This window comes from Bidens hawaiensis, unplaced genomic scaffold (assembly GCF_021521415.1).
Source record: "Bidens hawaiensis isolate Kalapana, Puna unplaced genomic scaffold, B.hawaiensis_p1.1 tig00030120_1, whole genome shotgun sequence".
Taxonomy (NCBI): domain Eukaryota; kingdom Viridiplantae; phylum Streptophyta; class Magnoliopsida; order Asterales; family Asteraceae; genus Bidens; species Bidens hawaiensis.
The window spans coordinates 199,715-217,846 of NW_027494998.1; the positions used below are offsets into that span (position 1 = coordinate 199,715).

An 18,132-nucleotide genomic window follows, 5' to 3' on the forward strand; every position below is an offset into this window, starting at 1 on the left:
ATTAAATTATTATTATGAAAAAAAAGGCTAAAAAAAAGTTTTAGACTGAACATGTTATGGTCATGTCAACCTATGAGAACTTGATCGTGTCTTGTTTAGTTGTTTGTGTTCGTGTTCATGTGTTTCACATGATTTTTTGAAGTTATGCCGTGTTTGAATTCATGTGGTTGAAATAATTTTTTAGTTATGTTGTGTTTAGGTTCATGTCAAATTTTCACTACTCCTAGCAAAAATTATATATCCATCGTCATTAAAATACCGTTCAAATAACACGGACACTTTTTTTATTTGAAACTAAAAAATAATAATACACCCAATCATGTCACCATGTCTATGCACATCCTCACCATCTCTAGTCTCTATACATATATATTGATACTCTATGATACATTTATTCGTTATTGGAAGTTAAAACTGAAACGTGTTATCGAGAAAGTTGAAGGGCATAAATGAAATTATTTTAGTAAGTTTATTTAGTATGGTAAGAATAATATGACTTATTTTGTTTTCTAAAATAGATTTTCTTGTTTTGCAAGTTGTTAGTTTAGTATAAATAGATGCTTAGTGTTTATGTAATTTGCAAGTGCCAAGAATTCTAACAAAACAGAAAACGTCGATCTTGGTTGAGATCAAATATTGTGTTCGTGTTTTTGGGCCCGATTTCCAAGATCCATCAAATATCACCAAGCAAGAAACACAAACAATATGCTTACTAAATTAATGGCATCATATGTTGGCACCCATTTAAAACAGGCATGGGATCTTTTGATCCACCTATGTTTCTTCCAACACTGCATGCAATCCAAGGTTCCTGTAAACGGTCCAGAGCTTGGTGTGAGCCGGTGTCACCAGACTGCGAATGAGCTAGTCGAGTGTGCAGTATGTTTGTCCACAATCGAAGAAGATGACGAGATCAGAGTGCTGAGATGTAACCATCTGTTCCACAAGGGTTGTTTGGACCAATGTGTCGAATATAGGCACACCACATGTCCGTTATGCCGAGATGTTCTAGCTGGACCACGAATGGTTGGCGAGCTTGGCCGTGAACTGCTGAATTTTAGCTTCTGTTCCACCGATGATGATTGTGATAACTGGTGGATTCGGTGAATGCATGATTTCAAGTGTATTGTTTAATATATTTATGCATGTTATGTTAATTATTATTAATTAAAAAAACAAAATCGACATTCGGCCAGTTTCGTTAGCTTCGTTACGGTACCGGAACTAAAAAAATGCGGTGAGTCTACACGAATTCGGGTAGTTTCAACATGTTTATTTAAGGTACATGAACTAAAACCAAACAAAAAAAATACAAAACAATAACAAAATTGATATTCGGTCGATTTATTTTATGTTCATTATAAGCTGAAACTAAAACACCAAAACAAAACAAAAATCTTACCCGATAAAGTGTCGTCAAGTGATCCAATGACGTACTTACGGCACCAAAAACTCTTTTGTTATATTAAGATATTTAAAAAACACACACAAATAACATAACTTTAAAACAAAAAAAAAACAAAAAAAATGTTCAAAGAAAGAAGGTCAATACGTGGGGCTTGAACTTGCATATAATTACTTTAAATTTATGAAGACTTAGTAAAACAACCAACACATCAAGATAAGATAATCGATTAACCATCAAAATAATTTGCAATAAAAACAAAACAATGTAAATAAAATAATAAAGAAATTTTTTATGACACAAAACTTGTTAATTATACTATAGTAATAATATTGGAATAATGTATTTAGAAGATATGGCACGAAGATCAACAACATTATTGTACAGTCTTGTCTTTTAAGATTAATTGTGTGTTTGGTGATTTTAGTTTAATGGACAGATTAGCACGGTAACCTAACCGGTGTCATAGATTACTCCCTTTGATAACCCAACCCAACCCAACCCAACCCAACCCAACCCAACCCAACTCATTTCTATTAAGAGAAAAAACAATATTTCACATTTTCATCTAAACAACCCAACAATAATTTTTCACACAAATTTACAAGCCAATCCAAACTAATTTTTATTTACTAATTATAACTATTTTGTGAATAATTTGCTTCGTTTGAGTATAATTTTGCATGACATGCTTCACATAGGATGTTCTGATCACAATTGAAGCAAAAATTGATACAGACACAAATGTTTCAAATTTGATACAAGTTAGAATGATTGATAGGTGTGGGGTGGCATGTCATAAGTGTTCACTATCTATTATTAAATTTTAATAGTCGAGAGAAAAATAGTCAATTCATCGAATCCCGAACCTTTTGATTTTTTTCTAAAAATGTTCTTGAAAATAAATTTGAAACGCAAATCATGTTTGAAATTCTATCTTTAATCCGTTTGACATTTTCAAATCAACACTTTGAACCCGTAACAAATTTGATAATAAATCTATTTGTATTCTCAAACTTTTAAAAATACTTAGATTTCTCATTTTTAACCCATAACAAATTTTGACCCAAATGTAGTTAACTTGTACCAAACAATCTATTTACCGTTTTTCATTGGAAAACCAAATTTAAGTTCCACAAAACCCGAAACAATCATTGATAAAGAACCCAAGAAATTAAATATGATAAACTTTGTTATATATGAAAGTAATTAGTATATATTTACTAAATTAACCGAAAAAATAAATTGATATATTTAAAGCATATATTTATAATTTATAAATTTATATGACAATTTACAATAATAATAATAATAATAATAATAATAATAATAATAATAGATAAGCGGATTGATTTAAAAAAACAATCAACTTTTAAGCATAGATTTATGATTTAATAATTAAAAAAATTACTTTGTAAAATGAAAGCATATTCAAATTTGTTTTTCTTTATAATATCCAACAATATATACATAGTAAAATATGTTAATTATAACATATGAAATTATATATTCTTTTTAATTTTTAACAAACATGATTTGTTGTTAATTTTTGGATTTCAATAAATATTTTGGAATAAGTAGTATAATAATATGTTAATATTAATTTTTATAAATATGTATAAATATAATATAAATAAAATGTAAAAGGAAAGTGAATATGGACATATCTTAGGGGTTAATTAAGATCTTAGTTTTAGAGGGAAAAAGTTGTGAGGTTTAACCATAAACCAACATGTGTAATAACTATTTTATTTATTAGAAATGTAGATTATAAATTATTTTACAAAATAAAGAACAAAAATTTGGTATGATTTATCAATGATAGAAAGTACGAAATTAAAAAAAGATTAGAAATAGAGAATGAGGCATGAATTTAAAAATATGTTAATACTAATTTACACCATAAACAAAGAAAATAGAATAAAATTTTGACTTTATATTTATAAATTAGATGAAATTAGTTTTTAAGATGATTAGTTTTATTTTAAAGTATATACGACTATTCAATAGATACATGTTATGTGTGACATTCGTTATTTTCGGTTTAACTTGTATTTGTATTTGTATCGGAAACTTGATCCATTTTGTCTTTCGGATCCTTCGTTATTAATAAATATTGAGTTTTATGTTTTATTTATGTTTCACAATTGTCAGATCAAGAAAACACCCTTTACGGTGCCTTAAAACACCCGTTTATTATCAAAACGACTTGAAACGAACTTCAGGGACCCAAACCGCCAAACAACCAAAGTTAAAGGGGTGTTTTAAACGAATTGATAACCCTTACTTTTTCCACCACCGTCAACCTAGTTTGACCATTTTAACCTATTCTAATGTATGTAACTCTTGAAAGCAACATTATGGTCAACCCTTCACTTTTTTCCTATATAAACAAGACCAATGCATCCCATTTTGGTTTGCTCATTCACCTCAAACTCTCCCCAATCTAGATCTAAGTATTCTTCTTCAAACTCTTGATAGTTTGACTTCTCAAGGTCAAGCTACTTCTAATCTTGGTTTCTAACTAACTCTTGTTAATTAAAGCTTGTTATTATAGCTTGTTAAAAATACTCCCCTTGTTTCTCTGGCTTTCTCTTCTCCGGCCATGGTCGGTTTAGGTGTATTGTTAGGTAAGGCTTCATGGAGGACTATTATAGTCCTTGTTAAACACTTTAATTTATGTAAGCTTACTATTGTTGTTTAGTTTCTAATTACTTTAGTTTTCAAATCATTTTAATGAGTTCTAAGATATCAGGTATGTGGCAACCATCCTCGGTTTCATTCCGAGTCAAGGACCGAACCATAACCGAACTCTTGTTTAAATACTTTATTATTTACATGTTGTATGTAAGACTTTAATATTATCATTTCTAAGTTTATTATAATAAGTTATATGGTATTGGGTATGTGGTAACCATCCTCTGTCTTATACCGAGTCAAGGACCGAACCAAGACCGAACTAAACCGAGTCCACTCGCTTAAGACACACTAGTTGTGTTTTGGGCCATCGAATCTCATATTTTTCTTTAAAACTATATTATAAACTAATTTTAATTGTTTTATCAAAATACTTGGTATGTTAGATCCAACTTGATCATATAACAAGTTTGGACCGACAAAACCAAACACTCGCTTAATGGACGTCGAGGTTCTTCTTAATAGAACTACACACTTGGTTAAGTTTCTTTTGATTTCATTGAGTTATCTCATAACATTTATTACTTTGGAATCTCGGCTTCGAGCTTGGTCAATTATCAAGACTCGAACCGACAAGTCCGAACACTCGTAAAATCTCATCTTAGTATCTATTTAACAAAGGATCTTGCAATATTGCAACATTACCCAAATATTTACTTAACAAAGGTTAAGTAAAACTAATTAATAGAATACCGAGACCCGATTTCGAGTAAACTTACTTTTCTAAAACCATTACTTTAATTTCTTATGTATTTACATTTTAACCTTCAAACTTCAATTATTTATCTTACTAGTCATGTTATTTTACTTTAAAGTTTTTAAGTCCATCTACTAACTCCAGACCCTTTTTAATCTATGTCTTACTCGTTGAACTTACCTTTCCGTTTTATCGCAAACTAATCCTTCAAGTTACTTATTTCATGTGAGTAAATTTCATCCCCCGTTTTCCTTTTTATACAATGGGGTAACATGCATACCAATTCAAAACAAGAATGATTTATAATACTCTATCCTCAAACTACAAACTCTAGGTTGTATGATACTTAGAATAATTACTCTATTGTGTGTTATATGCTTCATATGTTTTACGTGCACGGGTGTTTATTTTTATGTTGTTGTTGAGCCTCGATAAGTATGATCATACGCACCCCTAACTACTTTAACCTTGTGCTAGTAGAATAGGGCCTCATTATCTGAATATGTCGGTTGTTACTAATTAGAAAGGATCCTCATTTATTTATGATTTATATACCGTAATTGTTGCTTTTATTTATAGTTTCATATACGAGTTGTGGATTTTGCCTCATATTATATATACTCAAAACTATGAAATTACTCACCAACATTCGTGTTGACAAATATTATTTTATGCATTTTTGTCACAGCCCCCGACCCCTATACCTTGGGAGGGAAGTCGCGAACATTGATTGGTGGTATCGGTGTTTATTAAATTATTTTGCAGCGGAAAATTTCATCAGAACCATAGTTAGGAAAAATGATCAAAGTTATAAAAACACCATGATTATTATTATGATAAACCGGGAATTTAATCCCTTTTTATACAAACATAAGTTTTATAGGGTTAAACCCTAATTTACAAAACACGTTTCTTTATTCTGGAGACAAGCCACTTATTTAAGCTGGAAGCCCGCAGGCATCATTCATTTGTCTCTAACATGTTTAAAATATTTGATCAGCAAGAAATACTGGTGAGTACATTTATTTGTAAATGACACATTTTACAGTTACATCATTTAGATGTTTTTACATCTGCCTGCTTACAAATTACCGAAAGGTACTTGTCACTCAACCGTATCTATGACCGTGGTTATATTACTTATTGGCTAACACTTGTCCAATAAGTAACGTGTAATAGCCCAGTAGGCAAGCCTTGTATACAAAACCCCACAATACCAGTAGTAACCCTCCCGTAAGTCTACAGAGACTTAATCACTGTAATGTATTTAAAATACTTTAAAAATATATTTGAAAACATTTAGACCATTTGCCATGAGTTTTATAGGTTTTGAAATGATCATAACAATGCGGGAAAAATAGTTGTCTCACGAAAATGTGAATTGTATAAAAACTCGAATGTCTCATGTAACACCCCGGCTAAAGCGGAATACGCCCGGTTGTGACGTACAGATTGCCCAAAACACATGTGACACTATTAAGTGACAATAATATCATTAATTCATTCAAATCCCAAGTACACAAGTTGTTCAATAAAACAATTACAAAGGAAAATAATAAAACCCATGTCTTATTTATTTATTGTTGAAATAACCTATCTTCTAGTGACTTCATCCATTTCATCCTCTAATGAAAGTACATGTAGCATATATATATATAAAATAATCTCAACTAAATTAATAGTTGGTGAGTTCACACAGTTTTAAATAATATATATAAAAAAAACATACAATTCCATGAAAACTTGTGAAAAAACACATAAGGGTTCTTTACACTAGAAACGATGGTCCATGAGTGTAAAGAATAAATGAAAGTCTTTTCCAGTTGAGATTGTGCACCAATGTACTCAGATCGGAGTCCCTTTTCCACCAGAAACAAATGGTCCATGGGTGCAAAGGGGGCGTATGATCATACTTATCGAAAAAATCCATGCACGTAGTAATTGAGCAAGTAACAAGTAAACACACAAGTCCATGATCCGAATTGTAGTTTGTAAATAATAAATAAACGAAATTGAATTTTTGATAGGATATATATGCTACCCCCAAAATAGTAAAATGGGTAAAAAGGGGGTGTGAGAAACTCACCTTTGATATTGGAGACAACTTGAAATAAATAACCGAAAGCGAGTTAACAAACGAAGCAATTGAATCTCACGAAACTATAAATAATAACGAAGATACAAAAAAAATCAAGGACTAGTAATCGGGATTATAAAGTTAATTAACTTATGGTAAATGGGGACTTGGGGATTTTTAATGAGTTTAACAAAAATGAATAAAGTTTATATAAATCATTTGATGTTTATTAGTTGAAGAATGATTTGTAGACAAATAATTATAACTTATTAATATAAAATTAAATAATAATATTAATACCAATTTATGATTAAACATTTGTTTCCAAGTAACATAATTAATTAATTAATTCTCATAAATAGTAGTTATACAATAATTAATTTACTCAATTATTAATTCAAAGATATGAAGTATGTTATATATATATTGTAAAATATTTTAAATAAAAGAAATTTTTATAAATAATCTTATTTAAAGAAAGTTTATAAGTTATGATGATCAACGAATCATAAGATTTAGATAAATATATATTCATGTTTGTTCTTGCAAAATAACTAGACTTGATCCAAGATTTAAAAAATCAAAGTGTTCATCTTGGATATCCATGATCATAATGATTCTTAAAACCAAAATATAATATTTTTATGATAAAAGTAACATGATCATGAAGAACGACTTATGAACAAGTATGAACATTCAAGATAAAATCAAAACAAAAGCTATAAAAAGCTTGAAATGGTAACAACTTACTTGTTAGTGCTCTTAAACTTAAGAAAAGAATAGATTGAGGTGTGAAAATAATGGAGGATTTGTCCTCCTTTTATATTGAAAATATAAAGTTGTTATGTATTAAAGAAATTATGAAAATTAATCATATTTAATATAATTAAAACACAAATTAAAAATTGTTTAATAGGGTATTCAAAAGGTTTAACTATTTAATAAATTTTATTGAATTTAAACATTCATTAGTTTTTATTAGTTAATTAACATATGAAAAGATGATGATAATAATAAAATTAATATTAATAATAATAATAATAAATAAAAGTAGTACTTGTAGTTAAATAACAATTATAGTAAATTGCATGGGATATGTACTTAAATATTTGATCTTGATTATGAATGTTTTAAATGAGTATGTAATACTACAAAGGTGGTGAAAAGTATAATTGCATAGAAATGATCACATAAAATACATTAATGAAAAGTTGAGATTAATTAATAATATTATAAAAATATATAAATTTAAATAGAAACAAAACCGAAAATTTAAAATGGGTCAAGTTTTCGGGTTTGAAAAGTAACGAATATTACATCTCACCTTGCAAGTTTACAATTAAAGAAAACGCCTCTTGATATTAAGCACCTAGGATAAACACAATGACATGCTAAAAGTAGTTATAATATTATTAACTAAAAATAAGCTAATCTAGACACTAAGTAATAATTCTAGACTCTTAACTTAACTAAAACTACTAACCGGAAAGTGAACCGGTCGACTCTAGTACAGCTAAATAAGTCCGGATATCGAACCTACGAGACTCTTTAAATTACGTTAACTAGCTAACTTAGACTTAACTATTGACGCGACTATTTATTTATTATTATTAAGGGGGGTTTTACTTAAAAAAACTAAATTTAAACTAATTAAGAAAAATTAAGTAAAATAAACAAGAGACAATTTTAATTGATTTAAATCAGATGACGATGAAAAACCACCTAGGCTAGAATCCCCAAAGTTTCAGTTATCAATTATTAGGAAAATGCTTGTTATGGAATTGGGATATAAAATAATCACTTAAAAGAAAACCCGAACAGGACCCCTGGCCTTTCAAGAAGACACCTATGGATTTCTATTAAGTTCTTAAAAACACCAATTTTAATATTAGACTTCCTTACAGTTATCTAATTAATTATGATAGAGTATCTTTATAGTGAAATCCTACCTTACAGCGTGGAAATCAAAGGTAATTTGGCGAACTTAATTGACTCGCTAGACAATATTAATTAATCAAACCTAGACGGACTCCTTACGAAGAACTAAATCTAGCAATCTCAATCAACAAAGATCTAGCAATAACCTATCACCTTACAGCTTTCTAGGCTAGCAGCACACTTTTATTCGTTTGACTAATAATATTATTCCTATGATCTTATTCGAATTCAATCATAAACTAGTCAAAAACACACAGTAGATAACCTAACAAACTCCTATCATATGAAACAATCACCAAGAATTTTGTGGAATAATAAAACTAGAACAACCAAAACCAAGTACTCATACGCTTCAATCAAATAAACCAAACAATTTACTGAATCATAAAACTATAACGAAAAGCAAATTCCACATAAAATCAAACTTCAACAATGGTTCATTATAAGCCTAGGCAGTCTAAAGTTTTAGCCAACAACCATACTCAAGAACAAACCAAAATAAATATGTTCAAATAATAAATTCATGATGAAAATAATAGATTCGAACCAATAATAATGATGTTTGGTTGAGTAGGTGTTGAACCCAAACGTTCTCTGCTCGAAACAACCCGTGCTTCACTCTTCTCTTCAAGTCAAATTAATTGCGGTCACCAACTTCAATAATCTGTGTTGAATCCTTTTTCTTGACACCCTCTCACGGCAATAGGGTTCCCCCTTCCTTATAATCGCCGGGCTTTCTTTTTTTTTAATAGCTTGTTCATTGGCCCATTTACACCACCTTGACGTGTTGCCTTTTCGATGGCCCAATACAGTAGAACATTTAAATGAATTTCGTTTGTTGCTTCAACTCCACTTCAATCTTGTACCTGTTTGTCATATTAAATCAAAATATTATAACATAAATATGGAGCATATATTACTTCAATAATTCATCTTAATTGATTAATTTGAGTCACGTAATGCATTGACACTTAGCACTCATTTATTTTATTCAAAATTCATTATTATGGTAAATAATAAAATGTAAATAATAAAATGTAACAATATTGTATAAAGCGCTGACCAAATATGGTTGAATATGAATAAAATAAACTGATCAGTAGTGTTATTATTAAGTTGATTTACTAGTTTTAGCTCGTTGTCCCAAGTTTAGTAAAAGTATTCGATTTTAGCTCATTATCTTTTGAAATCTTAAAAACCCATATATGAGCCAACTAAAAATAATATTCAATAAAAATCTAGCTCAAAGCACTTAAAAATATAGGAAATATTTATAATAATTATATATAATTTAGCCCATATCAAATATCCCCACACTTAATCTTATTCGTCCTCGAAAATATATTTTGTAAATGGAATCATAATCGAAAAATTTGGTCATAGAAACATATAAGTTATTTTTAAGCTCAAATAAACGCAAAAACCATGATCACCGATATTGTTGTCTACTTAAACCCATGCCTTAATCTTTACCAGGACAAATAAGATTCGACAATAATATTACTCAGTGGTTTACACAATTAAGACCCGTTTATTTTCAGCTTTTACTGGATCAGACCACCCCAACTTGACTTAAACCTCAAAATTAGCAAATTTAAAACTTATGTTGCTCTCTTTTTTTTCATGAATAATTAAGACGATCAAGGGTAATGTTTATCCACCTAAGCTTAAGCATCAAAGTCTACCAAGAATCCATTAGATACGATTAAGGTTCAATTAATTAATAGCTAGTGTTCCCCACAATATGGCATACCCCCGTTATCAAGCAATACACCGAACCATCACCATAGGTGAGTATGCAAAATTTCATCTGTAGGGCTTACATGTAGCGTGTCCCTTGTGGTTCGTTTCTTAATGGTAATGAGACGCGAGCAAGGGGACCCCACATGGCTAACAGCGTGGATGATCAAGTCTGTAGTGTATTTGTACTTTTGTACTTTTGTGATCATGTTTAAGACTTATAAGGGTTTGCTCTTTTTAGCTTTATTTTAAATATCTACAACCCCACTTAGGAATTGTAAATGCTCAGATAAATAGATTGCATGCAGACTCATGGTCTCCGGACCCGGAGCATCCCATCATTACAAGATTTAAGGTTATAAAACCATACGCCAATGAGGTGTAAAACACTAAAACTAGCAGTTTAAGATTTATATCACGGGCTACACGGCATACTCTAACGTTAAACCTACCCAAGCATCATATGATAACGTATTCAGATTTTTAAACTTTATAATATTTCCACTTTTCATACTAATATTTGAGGCTTGAGTATGGCCCGACCTTTCATTACTTATCTTCTACGGACAAAACGCTTTACCCATAAAAGATTTCCGTTTTAACCATTTTATCAAATTTGCCCTTTCATTTTCAATGCTGAGCCTACCGACACATCTCAAGTTAAGTGTGTTTTCTTTTATTTATCTCATATTATTAGTAGTTTGAAAGACCAATTTCCGATTTACTATCATTTTCCATAATTTTGCAAAAATTAAATTTAAAATTTTGGGACGTTTTTTTCAATTTTTATGCTCTTTTATTTCAACATTTTTTTTTACTTTTTTTTTTCAAAAATTTTTATTTTTGCCGAAAAGATTAATTTCCCATCCCCACACTTAAATTTTGCATTGTCCTCAATGTGAGAAAAAGAAAATTACAAATAAAATTATGCAAAATATAAAAATAGATTAATGAATTGGAAAACACTCCCCTGGTTAATAGACGATATGCCTCGTGAGTCATGTTCTACGCCCTCCAATTCCAAGGCGATCAACAAACTATCTTCAAATAACGCCATCTTTCACGAACAAAAGCAGCAATCCTGAAACAATTGGCATCCCCACACTTGTTTAAAACCATAGATCACCAACCATCTCATAAGCAACCCTAGAACAACCTGCAAGTAAGAGAATAAACACCAGGCAGAGCAAAGAAGTAAAAACAAAATAGAAATAAAAATAGAAGAAAAAAAATAGTACCGGGTTGCCTCCCAGGAAGCGCTAAGTTTACAAAAAGTCTTCAGCCACACTTAGTCCCGAAACCTCAATCAGGAGGCTTCTCCTTGATCCTCTTCCCATTGGTGCTCCTCAACACTCTCCTCTTAAAATCAGTTGGGAAGAACCTAAATCCAAACTCATGTAGGCCCAAAAATAAGCATTCGGCTCGATCCACCCATTATTAAAATTCTGAAAATACGACCAATTCGGCATACTTTGATTCCCGAGCCCGAATATCTTCCTTCTTGGGGCTCATGATTTACGTGGCGATCCACGAACAACTATTTCTAAAAACATATCCGCTTTACCGTGTAGACGTGGATGATCTTTCACAATGAGATGCAATTCTTTACTCTTCAGTTATTCAGATATCTCTTGTGATTCCTCTTTGACATTTAGTTTCTTAACCGGCTCCCCGAATAACAAAACTTCAAGCTCCTCAAGATCTTTTTCGGGGTTAAAATCACTCTCATCCACATCGGCAAAACCAACCAAATCATCACCAAATTCGTCCTTAAACTCGTCCTCCCAAGAGATAATACGCTCTTCTGACTTATCCTGCAATCCAACATCCTCAAACTCGATCGTCGGCTCATAAAATTGTATTTGATACTTTAAGCCTCGCCGAAAATCATCCATTATATCTAAAAGTGGTGCTTTTGGATTAATGATATGGGTGACACGTAAAACATCGTATAATATCTCTTCTGGATGTGGTATGTGATCCATCATTGCGCCAGATGAGTCTTTACAACCGATAATATTTGCCATCCTATCATACACCACGCAGAATTTAGGCTGATAGCTGTTTTTATCTAGGTGGTCCATAATTGCCTGTATTTCTGACTCCCATATAGTTAAACCTCTTTGATCTTTATGAGGATTTCCTTCAACTCTGGCCCCGTAGTAACAATCCATGAAGATCACTGCAAAGATAAACTTAAACAAAAAAGGATCACGAGCACCAAATAGTAGTAAAATTAAAAAATATTAAAGAAAACTAAACAAATTAAAAGAAATTAAACTAAACTATATTAACCTAACTCCTACGACTCAAAACAAACTATAAAAAAACAAAAATAAAAAGAAAAACTACTTAGACTCCTACGACTCAAACGAAAATAAAACAAATAGCACGTATGTAGCATATAAGCCCAAGTAACGCTAATAACGCAATCGCCAAGATTCCCCAGCAACGGCGCCAAAAACTTGATATGCTAAAAGTAGTTATAATATTATTAACTAAAAATAAGCTAATCTAGACACTAAGTAATAATTCTAGACTCTTAACTTAACTAAAACTACTAACCGGAAAGTGAACCGGTCGACTCTAGTACAGCTAAGTAAGTCCGGATATCGAACCCACGAGACTCTTTAAATTACGTTAACTAGCTAACTTAGACTTAACTATTGACCCGACTATTTATTTATTATTATTAAGGGGGTTTTACTTAAAAAAACTAAATTTAAACTAATTAAGAAAAATTAAGTAAAATAAACAAGAGACAATTTTGATTGATTTAAATCAGATGACGATGAAAAACCACCTAGGCTAGAATCCCCAAAGTTTCAGTTATCAATTATTAGGAAAATGCTTGTTATGGAATTGGGATAAAATAATCACTTAAAAGAAAACCCGAACAGGACCCCTGGCCCTTCAAGAAGACACATATGGATTTCTATTAAGTGTTAGGACATGAAATGTCACATGTATGTCCCCAGTTCTATCAGGTTGGTTCAACATGAAACCAACGATCGTGAAACCAAGTTAACGTACTGAAAATGTCAAACGAAGATGATTCGATCGAATCAGTGACTGATTCGATCGAACCAGATCTCATTCGATTGAACCAGATCTCATTCGATCGAATGAGTATCTCATTCGACCGAATGAGTCTTCGGTATATAAACGTTACTTGGGAAATTTCACATGTAGAGAACAGAATACACACTCACGAACCAGCAGCCTACAGAAACTCTCTCGACTGTTCTTCATGTTCTTGGTCGTTTCCTCCAATCCTAGGCGTCAAACCCCTTTAGGAATCGTACCTACGTGTCCGTTGATCACCACCGAATCGCCGTGTTAGAGGATTCCGCACTCTAACACGTTGCCCCGTGAATCGTTGGGAAACCGAGTCCCGAATCGGTCCTACAAAGTGGCATCAGAGCTTAAGGTTCTTGATTCACGAAAGATTCGTGGTGATATTCGTGTTTTTCTCGTGAAAATCATATATTTTGCTTGAAAAATTTTCGAAATCAAGTGTTTTTGTTCTTGGTGTTCATTGTGTTCTTATCAAAAACTCATAAAAGTCATATATTTTGGTTTTTGATCTCAAGATTTGGTGTTAAAATTCCGGGTTTTAACAAGAACATTCATCGTGTTCTTCGTTTTTAAACGTTTGATCCATTTTTGTTTGGTTGGTTATTTGTTTAAGCGTTAATACACTTAAAAGAGTCATTTTTTGCTTCCAAATCAACTAGGATTCGTGTTATTGAATTTACAACCGAAAATCTGGTCAAATCTTCTAAGTTTGGAAATTCCATAAATCCCGATCGAACAAGTCGTATTTTTGGAACTCATTCGATCGAATAAGCCTCTTATTCGATCGAACCAGTTTGAATTTTGACCGAATCAATTTTTTCCCGCCGTGATCTGCGCCAAGTCCATTCAATCGAATCAGCTTATCCTTTCGATCGAACCTGATTCCAGTCGATCGAACAAGTCTCAGATTCGATCCACCCATTCGATCTCTTTCTTAGTCGACTGCCAGAACCCTTTCGATCGAACCGGACATCCATTCGATCGAACCTGTCACCTCATTCGATCGAACTAGATCGTATTCGATCGGATAAGCTTCGGAAGACCAGAACAGTGAATCAGTCAGTTATTCGATTGAATCAACACACATTCGATCGAATAAAGAATACATTCGATCGAATCAGTCACTTTCGATTAAAAGATCAAAGATTAAAGCAAAGAAGCAAACATGTCTGCCAGTTCAAGTACAAACAAAAGGATCCAATCGATCCTTGAGAGTGATTCAGAATCTGGAAGCTTCAACAAGCCTCCAAAGTTGATGGCACTCAATGAGTTTACTACCTGGAAGACAAGATTCCAGATTCATATCACAGGTGTGAATCCTGGACTATGGGAAGCGGTTCAGACATCGTGGGTGCATCCTACAAACGATGATGGTGAAAGCCTGAGCTACTTTAGGCTGTCAGAAGAACAAAAGATAGCCTTTGATGCTGAAAAGAAAGCCTTCTCCTTACTGTCTCAAGCTCTCTCCAGCGATCTCTTCCATCAGTTTAACCAGTTCACAACAGCATCAACACTTTGGAACGCACTGGTGGAACGATGCGAAGGATCTGAGTCACTTAAAGAAATTCACGCACGGGAGCTAAAGCGTGAATTTGATTTGTTTGGTCCAGAATCCGGAGAAGGCATTGAATCGTTGCTGTCAAGGTTCTATCATCTTATGTCAGAGCTAAAGTCCTATAATGTCAAAACAACAGGGACTGAAAAGGTTAGATGTCTCGCTCAAGGACTCCCAACAAGCTGGAACACCTTCCTGACTGTGATGAGAAGAAGTCATCAATTGGAGACGATTCTTCTTTCTGACTTTATTAAAGAAATCAGACAGGAAGACGCTGAATTAAGAGCATCCTCCAGGAAACCCAGAGCAACATCTGACAAGTCGCTGTACATGTCAAAATCACCAATGTCAGATTCAAATGACCATGCTCCAATGAAGACTGCGTTTGTCTCCTCAATGTCAAATCAATCTAAGGAGACCGAAACGAGATCTTCTGCACCACCAACATCAAATTCCGGAAATTCAAGTTCTAACTCCGGACCCAAGTCAACTGAAAAGGCAACGTTAAACACTGAAGGCTTGGGAAAGGTAACGGTGGAAGTTGCCAAAGAACATATGGCAACGTTAGGCACAATAATTGAATCATACAGTTTAATGGTGGCTGGTAAACTTGGCAACAGTCATCTGGACAGCGATGACTATGAACAGCTAGATGAAGACGATATGGAACGCATCGACATAATGTGGGCACTTGGCAGCGCGTTCCGTAGGGCTAGAAAGTGGGCTAAGAAAACAGGCCAAGCTCTTTCAATCAACAATAAATCCAAGTTTGGATTTGATAAAACAAAAGTTAAATGCTACAACTGTGGCGAACTTGGTCATTTTGCCAAGGAGTGCTCTAAACCAAAGAGGGAAGGTCACCAATATCCCTTCCGAACTACTTCAACTTCATCTACTCCTGCCGCAGCCGCTGCAAATGTCAACAATGAGAGACAACTAGTCTCTCATAATCAAACGACAGCGAACAACGCCAACATCAACAATGAAGCTGCTCTTGCTGTTCAAGGTGATGAAGGCGAGTCCTGGAACTTCAGCATTAACATGGCTGACATCAACATTGTGAATCAAGACTCAGAATCTGGGTCTGATGATTCCTCAACTGATGAAGAATACATTGTCGAGGAGCTAGCTACTGAAGTAAATGAAGGAGAGCATGAAGCTGAGGTGTCATCAGTGGAGATTATGGAGGATCAAGAAAAAGAGTCAAATGTTCCTCAATCATCTCCAAGTTCAACAATTCCTGCAGAAGCTGCTACTGTTGAAGAAGTCAACAAGGTACTGTCAAAAGCAAAGTCTGCATCTTTTCTGGAAAGAGCAGGGAATCTTTACTTTGCGTTCATGGCAGAGACGTCAAATGATGCCAAGGTAAGTTCTAACCCTACTACTCCCAAACCAGAAAATACCAAATGTTTAAAATGTGAAATGTCTGAACAAGAAATTCATTCTCTGAAAGAGAGAATTGAAGATCTCGAGGCTTATAAACAAGCAGCCTCAAGATCTTTAATTGAACTGACTGACGCTCTTGCACAAAACAAGGCTTGGAAGCAGAAAGAGTCTGCTTTTAAAGAAAAAGTTGATAGCCTTAAGCGTCAGAACAAGGAATTGGAGATATGTGTTCTAAATCAACAAGATTCTATAAATTTTCATATCAATAAAAATAATGTCTTGAAAAAGGAAATGGAGAACACAAAAGCTGATCTTGAATCATTGACTTTCAAATTAAAAAGTTACTCCAATTCCTCTTATTTGCTAGAACACATTATCCCCGAGTTCCGGTGCAAAAAGGAAAGAGGTGTGGGATATCACAATGTCCCACCCCCAGTGCTGAACCAATTTGTGAGCACACCAGGAGCTGTGCCAGACGATGACTCAAATGTTAAAACACCCGAGGACACAAACCAAATTTCAAAGTCCAAGGGTAAAGAAGTCATTGAACCGGCTCCTGAGAACAAACCAAATGTTGTTGCCACAGACTTAGGTTCCACAACTAAGTCAGGCCCATCCACATCTAAATCAAAGGCAACAACAAGAAATTCTCAGAAGAACAAGTTTAATCATAAATCTGAGAAAGTGCATGTGGAACATGGTACCCCAGTTTGTCAGAGAGGGTAACTTTAATGAAAAACATAATTTTCCAAAACCCCCTCCCAGACAAACTTCACCCCAAAATGTCAAATCAAAGGGGTACTATGGTAACAAACAACAACAAAGTTATTACTCTCCACCACGTCAAAGGGGGAGAAATTACTGTTTCTCATGTGGAGAGGTTGGCCATATAGCAAGATTCTGTTACAAGTACACGGATCCTAGATATGTCAAGTCAACTCCTATGAGGCGACCGACCGTTGACATTCAAAGTCAAACTCGGTCTCACACACCGCGGTCGGTTTCTCCTAGGAAACCTCAGTCAACCTCACCACACAGATCACCGAATCCCTCAAGCCCAAGTGTTTCCACTTCAACAAGTGAAAGTCAGTCTTCAACCAGTTATGTCAAACATGTTGAGAAGAAGACTGACAGTTGGAAACAAAAGAAAAACAACACTGTTAATAACAATGTCAAACCAGAAAACAGTGTTAATGAGGGTAAATGGATTGAATTGTTAATTCGTGATGATAATGGAAAACCCAAGACCATAAAGGCTTGGGTTTCCAATGATATTTAAACCTTTTGCTTTTTGTGTGCAGGTTGCTCTGTATGATCCAAGATTCAACATGTGGATCATCGACTCAGGAGCTTCCAGGCACATGACTGGAAACATGAATCTCCTATCCAGTATCAGACAGATAAAAGGAGGTGCAGTTTCCTTTGCAGGAAATCAAGGTGGTTACATCACGGCCCAAGGAATTGTTTCTAATGGGCGAATTTCGTTTGATAAGGTTAATTTCATCAAGGAGTTGGAGAACAACCTGTTGTCAATAAGTCAAATCTGCGACAAGGGTTTC

At 33.4% G+C, this 18,132-nt stretch overlaps 1 protein-coding gene across 1 annotated transcript; it reads left to right on the forward strand.

The window, feature by feature from the left end:
* Window positions 1–720: 720 nt before the first annotated feature.
* Window positions 721–1,107, forward strand: LOC143579880 (E3 ubiquitin-protein ligase RHA2A-like). The gene has a single exon (XM_077063055.1). The coding sequence runs from the start codon at window positions 721–723 to the stop codon at window positions 1,105–1,107; it is 387 nt and encodes a 128-aa protein (XP_076919170.1).
* The last annotated feature ends 17,025 nt before the right edge of the window (window positions 1,108–18,132 follow it).

Coding starts and splice junctions, on each gene's coding strand:
- LOC143579880 (XM_077063055.1), top strand. CDS start 721: ATGGCATCATATGTTGGCACCCATTTAAAACAGGCATGGGATCTTTTG.